Consider the following 19,710-nt stretch of genomic DNA (forward strand, 5'->3'; position numbering starts at 1 on the left):
ATTTGCATTTAAGATTTTCTAAATCTCAAAAAGCCTCGCAAGTTTCAGCAACACGACTGAACACACACTCAAGCCACATGCTACTCATTAAATTGATTCACAAAGTTTGACATCCATGAAAGTCTGACAACCAATGACATCTAAAATGATGAGTATGAGTTATTCAGGTCCGTATCAGACTGCATCCCATCAATAACATCTTATTTCGCGTCTTATTTAAAGACTCGACCTCATTAGTCATTCTTTCAACCTTGAGGGAAATGAGTTAGAGGGGGAGAGAACAGCAGTCCTTTGTATAATCAAGCTTAAATGGCAGCTGACAGATGATTCAAACCTGCTGGACTTTTTAAATGTTGAATAACTAAAAAAAAAAAGAAAAAAGCACTATACTCTGAAGTTACAGGAGTGCACCATCGCCACCTAGTGGCTCCAAATGGCACACACAAGCAGCAAAACTTTAAAAACAAACATGTTTATCATCTAGACCAGTCCTCAATTCCAGTCCTCAGGGACCACTGCCCTGCATATTTTAGATGTATCCCAGTTCCAGAGCACCTGATTCAAATGACTGCATGCAATCAGGTGCTGCAAAGGCCTGACTCATTCAAATCAGATGTGTGACAGAAGGGAAACACCTAAAACGTGATGTTCTCTAGTCCTCAGTGGTCTGTGAGGAATGGAAATGAGAAGCACTGATCTAGACAAAGTGTCAGCAACATTTTTGACTCAAAGAGACACTTTGTTGCCCCTACTGCAACAAAATAACATCTGAAGCTGCAAAACAAGATAGATATTTTGAAAGCTAAGGAAATTAAACAGTTGTTGTAGATATTCTATTAAAATACAGAATTAATACATGCAGAATTATTGTTTTCTTATTGGAATTATGATTAAAAACTTACTTTATGTACTACAACAATTTCTGAGCACATACACATATACGATGATTCTTAAATTAAATGTTTTTGGTAAGGAAATGCAATAAGTTCAACGATACACTAATTTCGATTACTGTCACTTAAATATGTATGGATGATCTTTTTTTTTTTTACACACAGATTCTCTCGAGATGAAAAATAGACCCTTTAACAAAAAGTGACACTGGAGAAGGAAACATTATACCACATGACTAATGTAGTGGTGTGACCACCTTAGGAGCTGTGGTGGTCTGCTCTGGGCATGACTGGATACCTGAATCATTTGGCAAACAGAGCTCTCTGCTGGGAAATGTAGCAAACACTTCCCAACATCTACTAGTGCATCTAATAAAAAACATATGAGTTTTCTTTTTTTGGTAATTCGATTAAAAAAAAGTGAAAATAAGTTTTGTCAAAAATGCAGATAAAAATGTCATGCTTTTATTTTGGTTGATTTGGATTTTGTCTTGAAACTAACTTCAGATTGTTCAAATACTACATGAAACCAGGAAAATATCATCTTTGACAGAGAACTGTCAATGTAAAAAATAATCATGACTGCAGAGATGACTTTCACAGAGAGTTGTGTCAAAGATGTTAATGGAAAGCTAAGTGGAAAGAAAACATGTGGTAGAAAACAATAAACATGCAGCAGGATAACCACATTCCTTGTTTTATGTCCCTCCTGATCAACAGATGTCAAAGTGGGCTTGAAAAAAAAAAAAAAAAAAAGACCAGACTCTCACTGGGCCAAAAATCAGATGGAAGTAAAATCTGCCTTGGAAATGAAGTCTCTACATTATCAAAGGAGAGAGATAAAAGTTTAGGTTTTCATTAGCTGGGATAGCTGGACAAACACAAAAGGATATAATTGTGTACGAGACGATGGATAAAAAGTAGCTCTCTTTATAACACATTACAGCATTTTTAGATTTTATACCCATTACAGATGCTTAATTTTTAATGATAAATATTCAGCTACACAGTCAAAGATGCAATATGAAAGTTAGAGCATATGACGAAATGTAAGTCAATGCTTTCGTTTCCACTATCAGCATAAATCAAACCATTTACATTTCCACTGCATTTCCATGCCTTTTTGAGATTTGATTTTTGTTTTTTCAATAAAAATTCCCCCCAAAAAGTGAAAACGGATATATTTCATAAAAGTCTTTATTCATAAACTTGATGCAAGTTTACAAATTATTTTACATTGTCAAAATCACCCTTGCAACAGGAAAAAAAAAAGAAAAAAAGAAACCAAACCAAAGCATGCTTACAGTGCATAACTTTATAACCCAGCCACCGCAGATAATGATGCAAGGTAAAGAGACCAATATCAGGCTTGTTCAGGTCTCAGACCAATGCGTCACTCGTCTAATCTGAGAAGTCCTTGTTAGTCAGAAATGGGTTGGTGTGAGAGAAACTGTTGTTCAGGGCACCACACTCGAGTACGTCAATGTTTCAAAAGAAATCAGCTTCATGTATGATGTCTAGCACATGAATCTTAGCTGCTGTTATTCATGGGAATCAACCTGGCATCTTTAAAGGTAGACCAGAAGGACGAGCTAACCAGCCCAAGGTGTCTCCGATAGGGGCTGTGCTCCGATGCAGTGGGGGAAACCACAACTAATTATATTCCCAGTCTTTTATTAATTACCCAAAGTAACCACTCCGTTTCCCAACACAAGGGGAGGCAGGGGAAGAAATTATACCCACTACTATACTGACATGCAAAAAACAGCAATATCAAAGAGAAAGGGTATATGTGCTCTGAACCCTTCAACCAGGGTTGGAGCAATCTCTGCCTCACACATCTGATCACGTCATTAGAAATCGCTAGCCTCAATCACAATGCATGGAATGCATCGGCAAAACACACCAAGATGTCAACACGGGTGTAGTTTTAATAACAGGGGGGGAACAAAAATGGACCAAGACATTCAATCTTGCCATCAATGATGGCCTGAACCAATCGTTTGCAAAGTTGAGTGTGCAGTATGTATTCCTGAGTTTGCTTGTCCAGAAAATGCAAGGGAGGGCTAAACAATGTAAGCAGAATGTAAGCAGAATGGGATGAATAATACAATACAAACACATTACAACAGCTAACAATCATGCCTATGATCTGGTAGTTTGTTTCATATAAAAAGGTATCTTGCAGGAAAACTAATTTAAGATGAGTTGGACATGAACAAACTTTAAACCATTGTGGAGTTAGTCGTCACTCTGGAAAGCCAAAAATCCATTCATAAATGAGAGTTCACTCCGAAATGGCAAAACTAAGCCTTCTAAGCTGGTTATCAGGATGATATACTTAAAAAAAAATGCAAGTAACAACACAACAGAACACCTACAAAAAACATGTCACTGCATTAACTGGAATGCCCCAGTTAATATTACACCAAAGCCTCAACACGCTGAGGGTGTGCAGCCGCGCTGAGAGTGGTCATGAATAGTAAACCAGGGAAGTGGTAATGGGACGAGCTCAAGTTTTTCCTGTGGCAAAGCTCAACAAATATTTATTAAAACCTGAACTGATATTCTGGAAACAGAACAGACCCCAGGGTGATCTTTCCGGGCGTGAAGCGAAAATGTTATAATGGAGAAGAGTATTGCTGTGAATCTGGAACTCCGGCTGCATTTTAAAGCAGCACCGAGGTCAGAGAAAAGTCAGAGGGTAAAGGTCACTTTTTACCTCAGATGTTAAATAGGTGAAGTAGTTAGGAAGTGAACCAGCTTTAAGAATTGGCTTCAGTTAAAACTCCAGAATGTGTCCCCACTGCATAGCCGTAGAAAGGTTCAGCCTGTTGGAGTGATATGAATGGCTAAACCTCTGGTATGCTACTGACAGCTGACCAACAATATTGTAACAGCCATTGTAGTATTAGAGCTCCACTGAAAGATAGGGTTACCAAAAAATAAGATCTGGATTGCAGTAGTCATTAGGCTTGTACAAGGACCTGGTGCACTTTCGCTTCCTTCAGATACTTCAGAAGTATCTATAATGTTACTTTATTTTAAATTGGTCTTAAGAGGTTGCAATGGCCCTGCAAGTTATAGTCAAGAGTATTCAGTAATACAGTCTCTGCTCAGGCAAAGACCTACACAAGATTACAATATAAACAATTAAATCCTTTAACAGAAATACAAATTTACATGTTTACAGTGGAGTTAAAATCAATTACATTACAGTGTGATTTGATCCAAACGAGCTCCTGCTTTGCCTCATAATCACGTCTAGTTGCACACCAATGTTGTCCAGCTGCTGGTTGCGATAATGTTGGTGGTTTTCTCCACATTTGAAAGCCAGCAGCATGCTGATCCTCATAAATGGTTTCTCCAACAAAACCTGCACAAGTCCATGTATTGTCCTGCCCTTGCTTGGGGCTTTAAGCTTTAGAACGCAAACTAGACTTAGGAGAAGCTTCGTTTTTTTCCTCCAAAAGGGGAAGAGAGTTCTTGGGATTAAAAAGAAGAACACAATATTAGGGAGGTCATCCTTGGAAGTCATAGGCAAGGGGGGTTTCCTATCACCAGCATTCTTGATGTCCTTCCCATCCATCACCGCATCATATTAGGAAATGGCGCATGCCAGTCTAACATCCAGTTTAAGGCCAGAGAGATAGAGAATGGCAAGTGGAGCATCAGACTGCCACTAGTGGAGGATAAAGCCATGCCACACCTTTTGAGTTCTAAGCCAGAGACAAGCCTTGACGTGCTCAATGCCAAAACCGAGGGAAAGTTCACATGATATTTAGTCCACCGAATCGTGGGCAATGAAATAAAAAAAAATTAAACAGTAGACAAACAGTTAGAGATGAGCGTCTGAAGAGAGGACGTCAATGCCAGTAGCAGCGGCGTCCAGTTGTGGGTGGAGGTGAACAGATCTGTATCTATGTGCCTGTTCTGGGCTAGACAATAAATGAGGAATTTGGTTTGGATTTTAAACTGTCAATGAGAGAGAACATCATTATTTGAAGGGTAAAACCAATATTGGTCGCAAAGAAAAGAAAAGAATCTAAGACATGTGGTCCCGGTGCAGGAAAGGCAACAGTCTCTATTAGCCATCCTCCTTCGGGGGCGTGTACCAGCCTACAAGTAAAAAAATAAATAAAATACCAAATGAACAAAGACAAAAAAGCTAAATAAAAACTATGTTGTACAAGTGCATTATTTTCGGCCTTTTGATAAAACACAAGTTTAAGAAGTGAAATGATTAAAGACAGAATTCAAACAGCCCAGGAAGTGTGCTGACCCACTTTTTTTTACCATTAAGAAATGAACATGGTCTGTACAAGGTTGGATGTAACAGTCATCAGCATTTTGTTTTTATCATGGTGCTCCTGTATTTAATATTTAATTCATTCTCACCTTTCTCAATCAAAAGAAAAAATGCCCATTTAAACAAAAATGAAAAATATCTGGATAAGATCAAAACTTTTAGTAAATGACAGAAGAAAGTGATCTGTACATTTTGAATCATTGCCACATTTTTCAAACAAAAATAATTCAACGTTTTTTTTTTTTAACTTTATGTGATATTCAAGAGTGTGATTGTGAACTACAATGAAAAAATCAGACACATGTGAACCTTGTTTTAAAGATAAAAAAAAAGTGAAGCCAGTAATTTTAAACTGTCAACCAGCAGTCCAATAAACAAACAAACAAAAAAAAAATTCTTTGCCACATCCTTGCCTAATTGGATGTTAAGACTTTTTAACAAAGTAATTATGAACTATGCAATAAATTCCTTTAACTATTAGAGCAGCTGCTATAACAGCTGTTTGTTGTTTGGGGCTCCAGAATACAACACAATGAAATGAAAAATGCCTGATGCAGCATTTCTATCAAGTTACCACTTATCTACACTACACTTTATGTTCCCAGTTTAAACATTTTACAGCACCCAAATATTCCAGATAGTTTGTATGAATGCAACCAGAAATGTAACACCTACACAATAACATGTCATTTATATCTGCCTTTAAAAATGTGCATTGTTCACATGCACATATTTACAGCTTAAACTGTTGTTTTAAAACATATACAAAGAGCTATACTATAAACCTATTATCAATGTCTATATAAAAGTATCTAAGTAATATGTAAGATTTGCTTTTAGCATACAGTTTTTTTAAAACACAAAAAACTGGGAGTTGACAAACTTACCATTCTTTTCATGAATCTGAACCAGGGATTTGTAGGACTGCTGTGCTCTGGCAAGATTGTACTGGTTCTGTAAAAAAAGATGGAAATAAAGATAAAGTTAGATGTAAACAGCCAGACTGTATCATAATGACAGGGCAAAACAAAAGATTAGTCTTATGAAAACAAAAAAAAAAACTTCAAAAATCTGGAAATGGAACATTTTGGACCAATATTTATATTTGGAGGAAATAAGTTTATAAAAATAATGACTTTTTGAACTGTGCTTAGTAAAATATATGAAAAAAAAAGTTTAATGGTCAAAATGAAAAGAGAAGTGTTGTCTGTAAGGCCAGTAAAATCCTAACTTTGACATTAAACTGTCATCACTCACTTTGTTGGCTCCAAACTGCACTCTGGCTTTTCCTTTGACTAAAGTGGCATTGATCTGCATGATGACAGACTCAATGGAATAGGCACTGCTCCAACCCTGCAATAAAGAGACAGGGACAATTAGATCCAGTTAGAAAAGTGAACAGATGTACATTGAACATTATGCAAAAAAACAAAAAACAATCCAAGACAATAACAGGTAACATAACATATTCCATGGCTTAAATAAAATATACTTGGCATATTTTTAATCATACCTGCTTGGTGAGAAGTTCCATGCAAAGGGCGCCTCCTCCAAGGACGTAACTGAGGGAGGCAGATTTATTACTTATAAACTAATGAACTATGTAATGAACTAATGACGCGCCAAAGATGGATGTTATAAAATAGCAGTGGAAGAAATTAGAAAGAGTTCAACAAACAGCAGTACAGTACTTACCCTCCGGAAAGCACAGGGGAAACTACTCGGACAAAAGGTGGATCAAAGGGGAAATTATCCTGTAAAGGAGACCAGGAAAAATGATTGCATCAACAAACTGCCAAGACTCTAAAATTTTAAACATTGCCCTTAATTTAAAATACGTCTGACTCACTTTATATGAGAAGTTTAATAAAATGTAGTCCATTCCTTCCTTCTCCTTTAAGACTTGTAAATCACTGTGTAAAGGGCTATCTGGATCCACCCTATTAGACATTAATTACAACAATTAGACAATGCAAATATTGAATCAAGCTAAAAAAAAAAAGACAAAATACCACTAGCTACTTACGTTCTCAGTTTAACGTGCCATTCGTACAGGCTGTCATTGACAAGCTCAACTGAATAAATCCCTGCAAATGAAAAGAATAATTAATAAGCAGTCAATCCAAAATTATAATCAAGTACTTAGTCTTGCCCCATTGCAAAATATAGTTTGACATTTTTAAAATCTCTACTTTTCCACTAAAATGACAAAAAGATCTTTTCAAAAGCACTTTTTGATAACAGAAAAGCACGTCTTATAAAACAAAGTGAAGTACTATAAGAAATGTCACCTGGGTCTGCAGTGTCCGATGCCTATTGTTGTACAAAGGACACAAGCCATTTTATGTATAGAAATAGCTTTTTAATGCAAGATGTCAAACGGATGTGACCGCATATTAGCAACAAAGAAAAAAAAAAGATGGAGTGAGCAATTTTGCTACAAATATGATCCAGGTGGAAAATGTGAGACTTCTTGGCCAGGGAGTCAGCAGACAGATCACAGATGCAGCACAGCTGTTTGTTTGTGAGCACAAATTTTATCAGTTAAAAAAATACTTTCATTGTGGTTTGTCTGTCCTGTGTCTGTTCATGTGGTAGTTATTTGCTGATGGCCGTAGATGGAGTTATATCAACAACCCCTCTCGCTTTGTTAAACCGCTTCAGCAAACTCAACTTTTCTTTCCTACATGCCCAAGCCAAGTGAAGGAGAGTGTTCAAGTGTTACAGTATGTAAATTCCCCTTTCATCCAACAGGTGCATAGCATTAGGGTAATTTTAGGGCCAAATAAAATGTGTTTGTAAAGCAACTACCTGACAAAAGTGGACTTGGGGATGTGACAGATTGTGTACTTGAAAGAATGTCAGCCATAATGCTGCATCATCCTCTTGAGTAAAATGAGTAATTGGAGGGAAGTCACACTTGCACAATAACTTTATGGCTCTCCGATTTAAAGTAGGCTATTCTGGTGAGTGGTTGAAGGAACTCACTGACACAGAATAGCAATAAACAGTAACAGATATGATGTCTGATTACTCACAAAATTTAAGTCTTAGGTGAATATTTTGCCTGAATGTCCAAGCTTGACATTTCAAATGTAAAACCATCTCTCTTTGAGAACTTTTGGTTGCCTTGAGATCACTTTTTTGGTCTAAATCATTCTTATTATTATGATGGAAACAGAGTTAAAAAGGAAAAGTGGAAATGACGATGTATGGCTATTAATAGGAAAGGAAGGCAAAGCCTAAGATTGTGTCTATAATAATGTATCAAAAATAATCTCAAAACTTTTCAAAGGTAATACTTTTCTACCAATTAAGGAAGTTCAGATGGAGTTAACAGTTATGAAAGAAAAATAAGAAAATCATTGCAACATTCCTCATTTGACCATGAAATCATTACAACCCCCTCAGCAAAAATACTTAACGTAAAGCAGCTTAATTGTCAAAAAGAGAAGACATCATCGTCTGTGTGATTTCTGTGAATTTCCTTTCATGTTGAACAAAACAAAAGCTTGGTTTTATGTACATACCAGTCTTATAACTCTGAGACCGATATATTTCTCGAAGTTCCTTCATCAGGCGGTCGGAGGCTTGTACTGAACCAGATACAGCTCCCTGCAAAATTGAACACAATACAGACAAACTGCAATTTACTTCTGCAATTTGTGTCCCAACATCAGCTGACATAAACTACATTTGTGTGATAGTCTGGGTGTTTTGACAGCAGTAAGCTATTTTAAGAGAATGTTTCAGAAAACTACAAAACATTTAGTCACTGAAGCCAAATAAGCATAACAAGATCATTCTGATTTTGTGGCTATGAGGTTGTGTTTCATTTTGACATACCTTAATGGCTTAAAGTGCTTATTCAAAAACTGATCCCATTCTAAAGGAAATACAACACCTTTTATAGGGTTTCTACTACCTTCAGAAGCAGAGATAAAGGAAAAACAAAAATGTGCCTTAAGTTTCATAGAAGAAGTTTATATTATAATCTATCAAGTGTACAAGGCAGTAAAAATGATTGATTTTAAAAACTGTTCATGTCAACCCGCTTTTAAATGTTCTGTGAAATTGATCTGAAATATTACAAACGACACTCAATTTTTTTAAAAACTCACGTTTAGGTGGTCTTGTCTCTGGTTCTTTCGGATCTTCTCAAGGATTGCCAGATTTTCTTTCTCAATGCCATCGTCCTCGGATTTCTTCCCATCAACAGGCTCCTCCTCTTTCATTTCATAGTGATCCAGGTCCTCAATGTCCTGATAAATTATTTGTAATATTTTAGGCATTTTAAGCCATATACATATAAAACAAAGATTTGTGATCAAGGCAGAAGGCATGTCACCTTATTAAATAAAACTTGGTTGTTTACAACAATGTTTGAGTATAAACAAATTAAGACCTTTTATTACAGATCATTGCAGTAGTGTGTGTGTAGGACGAACAGGGAAAACAAACAGCATTAGTACAACTTCTAATAGATCAAAATAAGTCATTTTCAGTGATGAACTCGGCAAAGAGACCAGACAGCATGTTTAGGCCAAAGTTAATAACTTACTTCCCCCATCTCTTCCTCCTCTTCCTCTTCAGATGTGACCTCCTCTGTCCCATGCTACACACACAAACAAGAGTTTGTTTCACTGAAACCGCATTAGTCTGCGAGACAATTGACTAGTCCATCTAATGTATTTTACAGAGAATCCCCTCAGGAACACAAAACCAGAGCAGCATTGACAAGAGCAAAAAGGCAACAGTATCTTATTTTTTCCCCTCAATAAAACTTTAAATAATTTTATTAGCTCTTCCTACATAAACACACATTTTAAAGAAAACATAAGGGAGCATTTAGGCCAGATGTATTTTCTCTAGTGATTTTATTCTGTGTGATTTTGCCATCTTGTTTCAAGCACAAGTGAGCATTCAGTCCCAATTTACCTTAAACGGCCCATTTAAGGTCAAAACATCTAGATCAGATTCAAGTCCAGACTTTGAGTAGGCCATTCTAAGGCCTTCATTTATTATTCTTTTTTTAGCCACTTAAAAGTGAGCTTGCTGATGTGTTTTAGAATATTATCGCGCTACGTAATCCAGGTGTATTTGAGCTTTAGTTCACAAACTTGAAATTCTCACTATGTTTAGCTTCCAAAATGACATTTTTCTGAACTCCTCTGTTGATTGTAAGGCAGATGTAAAACACATTAATTCCACTGACACAGTGATTTTGACAGAGTTCTGCTATGCTCTAAATGTAGTTTTGGACTGTTTTATGACCTCTGGGATGAGTCATCAATGCTCTCTTTGAGAAGATTTGGAAGGCTAGACACTACTGGTAATGTTCACCACTATTCCATGTTTTCTTAATTTGTGGATAAAGTCTCTCACTGTGGTTTACTGGAGACCAACTTTTTAACACTTTCCAAACAGAAAAATCTCAGTGAATTTGTCTTATCTGTTGTTGGGGTCTGGGCATGTGTTGCTTTTTGAGAAGATATTTTATTAAATGTGTTCAGGTGATTTGTTGACCATACAGCTCTGGCAGTAAACTGTTCTGGATTGGGTTGGTTGGGTCTTGGCTTGTGTGTCGCATTGATGCTATATAAACCAGGCCAAACTGCTTCAACTTCAAAGTCTTACAATATTTTGATATTTCCGTCAAGAACAAGCAGACGCTTGGCCACAATGTTGTTAAGCTTGATAAATCTGATAAGAGTTAGCAACTTAGACAAATCAGCCCATTCTGAAACCACGGCTAAAAATTTACTTACTTAGCATTACCTGAAACATCTTAAAAGGACACTCCTGTGGAATTATGAGTGCAAAGTACAGCTACGTTTAACATCTTTTTTTTTTTTTTTGTGGTTGAAATATTTATACTTTACTTTCAATGACTGATGGTGTCTAAAGTGGTTGGTCCGAGACACAGTAGTTAATAGACAACAAAAAGACAGTTTATAAATATTGCTTTAACCAATGTAGTTTAAACTGTAATTTAATTTTATTAGTTTATAAAAAATCTAAACTACTCTGAAACAGGAACTTAGGAAGCTAAGCAAGAAAGATTTACTATCTATAATCGCCATAATGTTCCAGCATGAACTGGTCCTCTTTACCTTTCGGTCTTGTTGTCCCACAGGTCCTGCAGGCAGAGGCTGGTCTAGCATCTCCACATCAGGATGTTGAGGAAGGTTGTACAACCGACAAAGGTCACAAATCAGCTTTTTTAACTGTTGCAAAAGCTAGAGAAGAAAACCACAATGACAAAGAGACATTGATTTGTTTTGTTTATGATAGAACATACACATCCTAACAGCATGTAAACAGCTTGTTCAGCTGTCTGGTGCTTCAACTATTGATGCTGCAGTACCTTTTCCCTGTTATCAGCAACTGAAAAAGTTTATTGAGAGGGTGTGGAGAGTTTTGGACAGTGTTCGCTGTTCCTGCAATGGCACTGAAACATCCTGAAAAGGGTGCAGGAACACTCCAATAACCTTTTAGTTTCCCTCAATAGCCTCTTCCATGCCCTCTCATCTGCCAAGTAGCAGCTGGAGTAGCACAATGAGATGGAGCATGTGATGAGCGTTTTGATGTTTGATTCATTTTATTTAGAAAGGGCACAATCCTGATGCTTTCCCTCATCCAGGTGAGGTCATCAGAAATCTACACTCAAAAGAAGTTAATGCTATCCAAACTGACTGTCGGCTATGTATAGAATATTGAAAATCACTATAAACTTTCTGCTGTCCAAGTGGATGAAAAACATCCTGCCGTCTGGCATAAACTGATGTATAGTTGGGACGTAAGTACCAACCAAAAAAAGTCAGAAATAATCAAATCTGCAAAGGAGCAAACAGGACAGCCACACAGGACCTCAGCATTTTGTTCCTGCATCACACTGATGTTAAGAAATGACTTGGTGCTGTAGATTATGCAAAAATGACTTCCGGAATGACCTAAAAACTTATAACTGCTTTTACCAATCTCTTGAGAGGTTGCTGTGTCCTTGCATGCGCTCTCATGAATATAAGTAAGAAACTTTTATATATAATATACACAGTGAAAAATACAGTTTAAGGAACATTTAAGAAATACATCATACATATACTCTGTCACAGCAACCATGAGACTAGTGGAAAATTATTTCATAAAAAAATTATTTCTTATGTTGCTTTTCAAAAGCACTGATGGAGTCCAAGGATCACAACGGTGTGTGAGTTAAATAAAGATGCATACCATTTTACTTAAACCTTATGCACATGTCATTTTAAAAAGACAACACAAGAAAGTAAATGTAAGGAGTGTACAAAAAGATCAAATGTTCCATCTCAGAAGTGTCATTTTGAAATTACTTTCACTATACAGGTCTAAATTAAAGTGTTTAAATTAAAAATGACAATTCCATTAAGTTGTTCAGAAAAACTCCCATTTACCACAGCCAGTAAAGTGACACTGAAACTGTGTAGTTAGACAGCATGCCAAGTGTTAACTCTTAATGGTTAGCCAGCTACCATGCCTTTGCAAATTGGTGCACTCAAAAAAATAGCACCACCAAGACATCTGTGTATACACAGAAAGAAAGCAGATCTTATCAACTCTCAAAAAACAGACTTCCTCTTTATCTGACATACATCTACAGTAGCTCAAAACTGGAAAAATTGAAAACATATTTACATAACATTTAGGTAAATGATAACAAATCACATAGCCCTACACAGAAATTAGAGGAAGAAATTATATAGATTTCTCTCTCTTTTTGTAGTCTTAATAAATTCAACCATGCCTAAAGTAGATGCATTAGACTGACTGGTGATGTGCTGTGAGAAGGCCTACCTATTGTAACCTGATCAAAACAAAACGTTTTTCAGAGTCAGCTTTTATTGGACTGCTCTCCTGAAAGTGAGGAGAATCATGTTCCAAGTAGCGTTTACTGCAACGGATGTATTTTTATACCTCCCGTTTGTAATCCAACTATTTTTACTTTTCTTCCACAGCAATCTTTTGCTTTGAACTTACGGAGCTGTGTTTGTCATTTTTTCCTTCAATCTTAATGCTTTTGTTTTGTTTGCCACTGCGAAACTGAGACCTTTAAATAACAGATCAATTTCTCTTATTGAAAGGTGGATGTGTGAGTCACATTGGGTGAAGTTGCAGTTCTTTATTTTTGCTTACACAATCACATTTACTTAGTTGAAGTATGCACATTGTATGTAAAGATGAAATAGGGAAATATCTCCACCAGTTCAGTGTTAAAAATATAAGCGAAAATCAAACTTGTGCATTTCAACGCAATATCACAGTGACTGAGATTTGTAAAGGAGAATGACATGCGTATTAATGACTCCTGGTTATTTCACTCTCTTACAAAACTAATGCAATTAACATTGTAAAGCACTTCATTTTTGTTTTCGTTCAGTATTTTGATAAATAATGGTGATATAAAAATTCCAATATTCCAAAAACGTCAAATTCAACAATTACATGTTACACCCCATTTACATTGCCAGTCCAATTTCTAACTGACCCCTAACGTCTTAAGGAATATGATGTATTACAGTCCAAACAGCACACATATGAGATGCTGGATACTGCTTTAATAGAGTTGCATAACATTTCCTTACAGTTGGTTATGAGCATAATATAACTTTAAATGATTATTTATCAACATGTATGTGAAGAAATCCAATGGTATGAAGACACATGTGCTAGACTGCTCAAATTCATCGACTAATGTCTGGGGCACAGTCACCATAGCTTCAAATATTCAAAGTGGTGAATAAAAAATACCAGCATCTGTATCAACATTTTGTCACAACGTTGCAGTTTTATGCTTTAATGACGCCCAACAGACAGTTGGTCTGGTATTTCTTCTACTGAAAAGCAGTATTGTCAATACTTGCTCAGTGCAGCAGTTCAGATAAGTCAAAGTGCAAAGTGTAGTCATATATCCCACATTCTTCAGGAATACCATGAAAACATTTTAAAAAATGGATCATTTGCAACTCAACCTATTTACTTAAGTCACACTGATTTAAAAGACAACCATTATGATGTACTCAGCGAGATTCATCAGCATTCTGCTTGATAACACTACACTGTCAAAATTTGGGATGGCAGCTCTTTGGTCGCCACTCTTCGTGACGAGCAGCAGTCGCATCATGACTTTTCTTAAGCGTTACGAAAAAACATGTTGAAATAGGCAAGCAAATTTAACCTACCAGTGTGCTTCCTTTTCTCACATCTTCCAGTCTCTCTAAAACTTGTGCCAAGCTCGGGTCGTCAGAGTCCACAAACCATATTGGTGGCGTAGATGGATATGATTCCTGAAAAAATACCCGAGTGACAATACATATTTAAGACACCCACATAAATACATCTTATAAACATAATTTTTTAGCAGTATTACACATAAAAATAAAATATAAAGAACAGTATTAATGTTTATCAGACGACACTCGAATGTTGAACGTATCGTTAGCCGGATGCTAGGATTGCTTCCAAAACGCTGAAAGCCTAATTTGATAATTTACACAGACCCTTTAGCTCACGTTCACGCAGGTGTATAACGAAAAACACCGGTCCCATATACATTGAGATTTTGTGATTCTAAATGCAGTTGTCTATTTGGTTTAGGAGGTTAACAACATGACGTTTGATCGCTAACTACCAACAAGGGAAGTGCATTACAAGCTAAACTCCAACACACGAGTTCTTCACTACTTACCGTAATGTTACAGTGGATAATTAGCAACTTTTCTCCAGTCACATTAAACTGGCAGCTCAGTTCGTCGGGCTTCCAATCAATTATCCTGAATCGTTCGTGGTTTGGATCAAAAATGGACTCCAAAAACTTCAGCTCGGCCTTCAGCCCCGACACCGACATCTTCCACACATCTCCGGCTGGGCCGCTGGGGAGGGCGAGAAGTCAGGACTTAGCGTTTAGCTAGCTGGCGCTACAATAGAAACTTAGGCAGAAAGCGGTCGTAAATGAGCCAGATAACAGCTGACTCAACCGGTAAGTGTATCAGAATATCCACAACCAGCTACAGCCGCCGTCCGAATAAATTATAGCGTAGTCGGACAAATGTGCTAATGAATTAGCTAGCACTAGCTAGCCCCTAGTTAGGCGTTTGAAAACAGCGCAGTGCTTAGCAAACTGCTAGCGTTGTTGTTGTCTTTCCGTCTATTGTTGTTCTCTGGCTACGTTAACAACATTTTAAAGCTCCTGCGCTGTCCCGTGACCGTCTTCTTACAATCCTGTCGGGCAGCTCTTTAAAATTCACTGGACCAGGAAATAACGAGACTATCTCCACAATCTGAGTCAATATCCTGCTATAAGAACAGTGTTTTTTATCCCCGTGCAACTGTAGCTGGCCTCTAGTGGGGTTTAAAGATGGCGTTTGGCAATCTCCCCGTTCCTGCAGAATCCCACAATTCTACACGTTCACAATTTATTAAAGTGTTTAAAAAAATCAAAGTTCAAGGCAGAGTATCATGTGGCTTAACATTTAAAAAAAATTAAAGCGATGTGGATTTACCTTCTACGGAGATTAATGTTTTTATTGCTCGTTGTTTTGTTCCACCTTATGATTTCTTTTTTTTTTTTTCCAAAATATTACTAAGTATCAAATTTACAGTAAATGCAAGGATCCATCTCAGCAACCTAGCACATATTCAAACGTTTATTTTGTAACTTTTATTTTAAAAAAAAAGTAAAACTCATATTTATATATAAAATCATACACAAAAGTGATTTACACAGCCATCCAGTAAATATGATTAAATCATTTCAGTTACCCAGTCCCTTAAGTGAATTACATGGATTAGTTACATGCAGACTGTTTTCAAGAGTTTATTAATTATGATGATGTTCTATTTACAGCTTATAAAAACACAACATTTAAGATTAGAATATCACACCAGATCAATATATAAAGACATATTTTTAATACAGAAATGTGGGCTTGTTGAAAAATAAGTAAGTATCCAATTCAGTTTTGCAAAAATTAAGACCAATCTTTAACATAGAAACTGTATAGAATGACAGTTAACAGTTTAATAGTTTTTCCATCATCACATCATCCACTATCTTTTGTAAGCTTTAGTATCTCAGCAACTAAAAATTTGCATCAAGTGTGGGTGTCTAGAACAAGTTTTGCCAACAGTAACCCTTGACTCACTGAAAAACAAAGGGCAATTAGTAATAAAAAGAACAACATTTTCTTTGCAAGGATGGAGATGGAAAAGAAAGAGGTCAAAAGGAAATCAAAGACGCCATCATGCTGGAATATCAGAATGATTCAGATTCTGTGGTGGGCAAGTGCTAAGGCCTGCTGGAAATATTATTTCTAATGAAATCACAAAAAAACACTAGCATCTGCCATAGCTCCCCAAATCACCACTAACTTACTGAACATCAAACACCTTGGATTCTGTGCCTTCCTGCTCGTTCTCCTGAGACTCTGGGACCTAGATTCCTAAACAACATGCATCATTTACTTTAATCTGAAAAAAAGTATTTGAACTTTTGAATCAGCTTTGGTTAATAATTTTCCCAAGGTTAATTTTATCCCTGTTGCTTTGCACCTTTTTCTGTCACATTTTTTCCTCCCACTCAACTTTACATGAATATGCTCTGGGTATATTCTCAGTCAAGGCCTTGCAACATGAAATATACATATTCTCTTGTGTCCACGTGGGTTCTCCCTGGGTATTCCCTTTTTTTCTGCAGTACAATATTATGTATATTAACTGGTCACTCCAAACATCTGCTCAGGGTGTATCTCACCTCTCACCCAATGTGCAAATATATCTGATTAGTGTACTTTAGTCTTCCTTCTGTATGAACAATGTAATGTGTTAACTGGGTTATCTTCAATTAAATCTTAAAAAAGGCTTGGCAATGGTGTCACTAACAAGGATTGACCTGCAGAGTGTTAGTTCAGGTAGTTTAAATATTTAGGTTGTATCAGAGTCTGATTTCAGGGAAACCTAACAGGATGAGTCAGAACTATCCAGAGGGGCATGATATCCCTTCTGACCTGGGAATGCTTCGTTATCCCCAAGAAAGGCCTGGAGAATTCACTGGGAGCAAAAATATCTGTGTTTTCCGCTGGGATTTATTATCTCCACAAACTGACTTCAGATAAGACTTCACTGATTAAGCAAACTTAACAGAATAGTCCTTTTCCTTCAGTTAGGTATTTTGGAGGATTTATGGAACAATCATAAGGCAGTGTGCTGATACAACACTGTAGATAGCTCAGAGGGATTACTTTACAAAGAGGCAAGATAACTTCTAAAATGTTTACTTCAGTCTTTTACTGAAAAGCCTTAATATTTTGGCAGTACTACTTGATGCCCAGTAGGGTGCAGTGTTGGCTCAATGTCTGAAAAAATGGTTGCCAAAAGAAATAATATTTCTTCAGTTGTTATTCTAGGCGTCTACCAACACTCAGATTAAATGTATACGTATTGAACTACTGGTAAACATTTTATGGTTGAGCAGATTAGATAACTGTGTCTAGATGATCTATATATACTGAGGCAGGCATTTTTCTTTCTTTGACAAAAAAATATTTAAAGATACCATTTCAAAACTAACACATTTATTAGTAGGTTTTAGATAGTTAAAGTAAAAATAATTGGAAGTGTTTAGCCCACTTTTCCAAAGTTAATAAAGTGTGTGGTCCTAGAGCTGCAGAACAAGACATGACGTAAGCAGGGCTGACCAGCAATAAACTAAGAACAGGATTTTTCTTTGGCCTAAAGTCTTTTTTTTCTCTGAAAAGCCAGCTAATGCTTGTATATTTCAGCATTTATTACCGCTGATGCTGACCAATAAAGTCACAGTGTAGAAAATTTCATCTGGATGCGATAAACTCTCACAACCCACTTTAATGTTTTGCAGAGTTGAATGCTGTCAAGTGATTTGTTAATGTAATGGCTCCTTTGGAAAGGTCAAGGTTCCAGTCTGGCAAACATAATCATTCATTTCAGAGGCCTGTGATCAGCAAAAAGGAAGCTGGTGCTGAAGGATCAACGCAGGTTATGAGGGGAGCAGAACCAAAAACAAAAATGTAATTTAGGAAACTGAAAATGTAGAACAGGAACAAAGTCAAAAATATTGCTTATAATAAACTATTGTTTTCTTATTTAAATCTATCAAATCTTTAAACAGTAACAATAATGAATCAGTATATTGGGTTATTATTATTATATTGTATTATTAAGTCTAACTTAACATTATAACTATGCACTACCTTATCCACCATGTAAAACCTCCAAAATACAATTACCTTTGTTGCTGTAATATGACAAAATGTTAAAAAAACTCAAGGAGTAGGATTACTTGTACAAGACAATATTGTTTCATAAACATAAGAAGGAGATTAGTTTTTTACATGCTGATCTAAAATATGATTATTGAAGTAAGTTTAGCTTCTCAGTTGCTGACTCAATCAATAATATCCAATCTGATGAGAGAGCAGTGACCCTGTATTGATTACATATTGATGAGTCGGTGAGTCTTCTACTGTTAGGACATCATGTTACCAAAGGTAGCAGTGGTATAACATCCTTCCTAATTCAATTAACTTATTCTGCTACATGTTACGTCAGGTGCTGAGAGGTTATTTCTATGCACTGACATGGACACTTGGCTGTTTTGTTGCATAAATACAAGACTTGATTACATTATGCAATGATGCATTGAAATATTAAAGTGATGAAATAGTAAAAATGTGTTCAATGGTGTTGGGCTTTATCATGTAAAAGTTCTTTATAGGTTGCACTCTTATTTCGAGACTTACAAATGATCAGGAGACACAGAGGTAAACATTTGAAAATATATTTTAGGTTTTCCTTCATATTAAATTAACTGACTTTATGAATCATTTTGACAGGGTAGATTTTTCAGCTTCTTATGAAAACAAACTGAGATTTTATTAAAAATGAGAACTAAAGCAAACCCCTGTGGTTTAATTCTAATGGCCCGTTGGCCCAGTTTTATGATCGAGTGGCTGACTGGTAGTTTATAAAAGCATGGCTTATGTCTGTGGTGACAAAAAGCCAAATAGCTGGTGTCCTCCATGATTTATCCCTCGCTTCTCTCTTCCATCTGCCCAAGATGAAAAGTTAATTAAAGCTTCATTGTCACTTCATCTCATTCCAGATGGCAAAAACAAATCATCTCTGTCAATGTTCAGCTTTTATTATTTCTGCATGACAACCGCAGAGCTGGCATTAAGAAAGGGCACCATGACAGCTACGATTTTCTAATTTCTCAGGATGATCTAATTTATAATTTTAGGGCCTCTCAGAAAACATGTCTCAGCAAATTGTAATGTGTCACCGAGAGACAGCAATATCCTAATCAAACTAATTGGCTTGCATATCAGACAAAAAGCAATGTTTACCTGCTTTATACATTATTGTGACAGGTTGTTTAATATTCTAAATCCTTATTAGCAATCTTTCTCTGTATTTATAGCCAGACTGCATTTCTAAATT

At 36.4% G+C, this 19,710-nt stretch overlaps 1 protein-coding gene across 1 annotated transcript; it reads right to left on the reverse strand.

Annotated features, from left to right (window-relative positions):
- Positions 1 to 2,072: 2,072 nt before the first annotated feature.
- On the reverse strand, positions 2,073 to 15,610 carry LOC114142863 (ubiquitin-conjugating enzyme E2 Q2-like). Its single transcript, XM_028014384.1, has 13 exons — positions 14,924 to 15,610; positions 14,418 to 14,522; positions 11,316 to 11,441; positions 9,764 to 9,817; positions 9,324 to 9,464; positions 8,733 to 8,817; positions 7,229 to 7,289; positions 7,052 to 7,142; positions 6,898 to 6,956; positions 6,716 to 6,764; positions 6,460 to 6,555; positions 6,090 to 6,156; positions 2,073 to 5,012 (listed from the first exon to the last, which is right to left on the reverse strand). Exons 1-13 carry the CDS (start codon positions 15,080 to 15,082, stop codon positions 4,981 to 4,983), a joined length of 1,125 nt encoding a protein of 374 aa, XP_027870185.1. The 5' UTR covers positions 15,083 to 15,610; the 3' UTR covers positions 2,073 to 4,980.
- Positions 15,611 to 19,710: the final 4,100 nt, after the last annotated feature.

This window comes from Xiphophorus couchianus, chromosome 4 (genome assembly GCF_001444195.1).
Source record: "Xiphophorus couchianus chromosome 4, X_couchianus-1.0, whole genome shotgun sequence".
Classification (NCBI taxonomy): domain Eukaryota; kingdom Metazoa; phylum Chordata; class Actinopteri; order Cyprinodontiformes; family Poeciliidae; genus Xiphophorus; species Xiphophorus couchianus.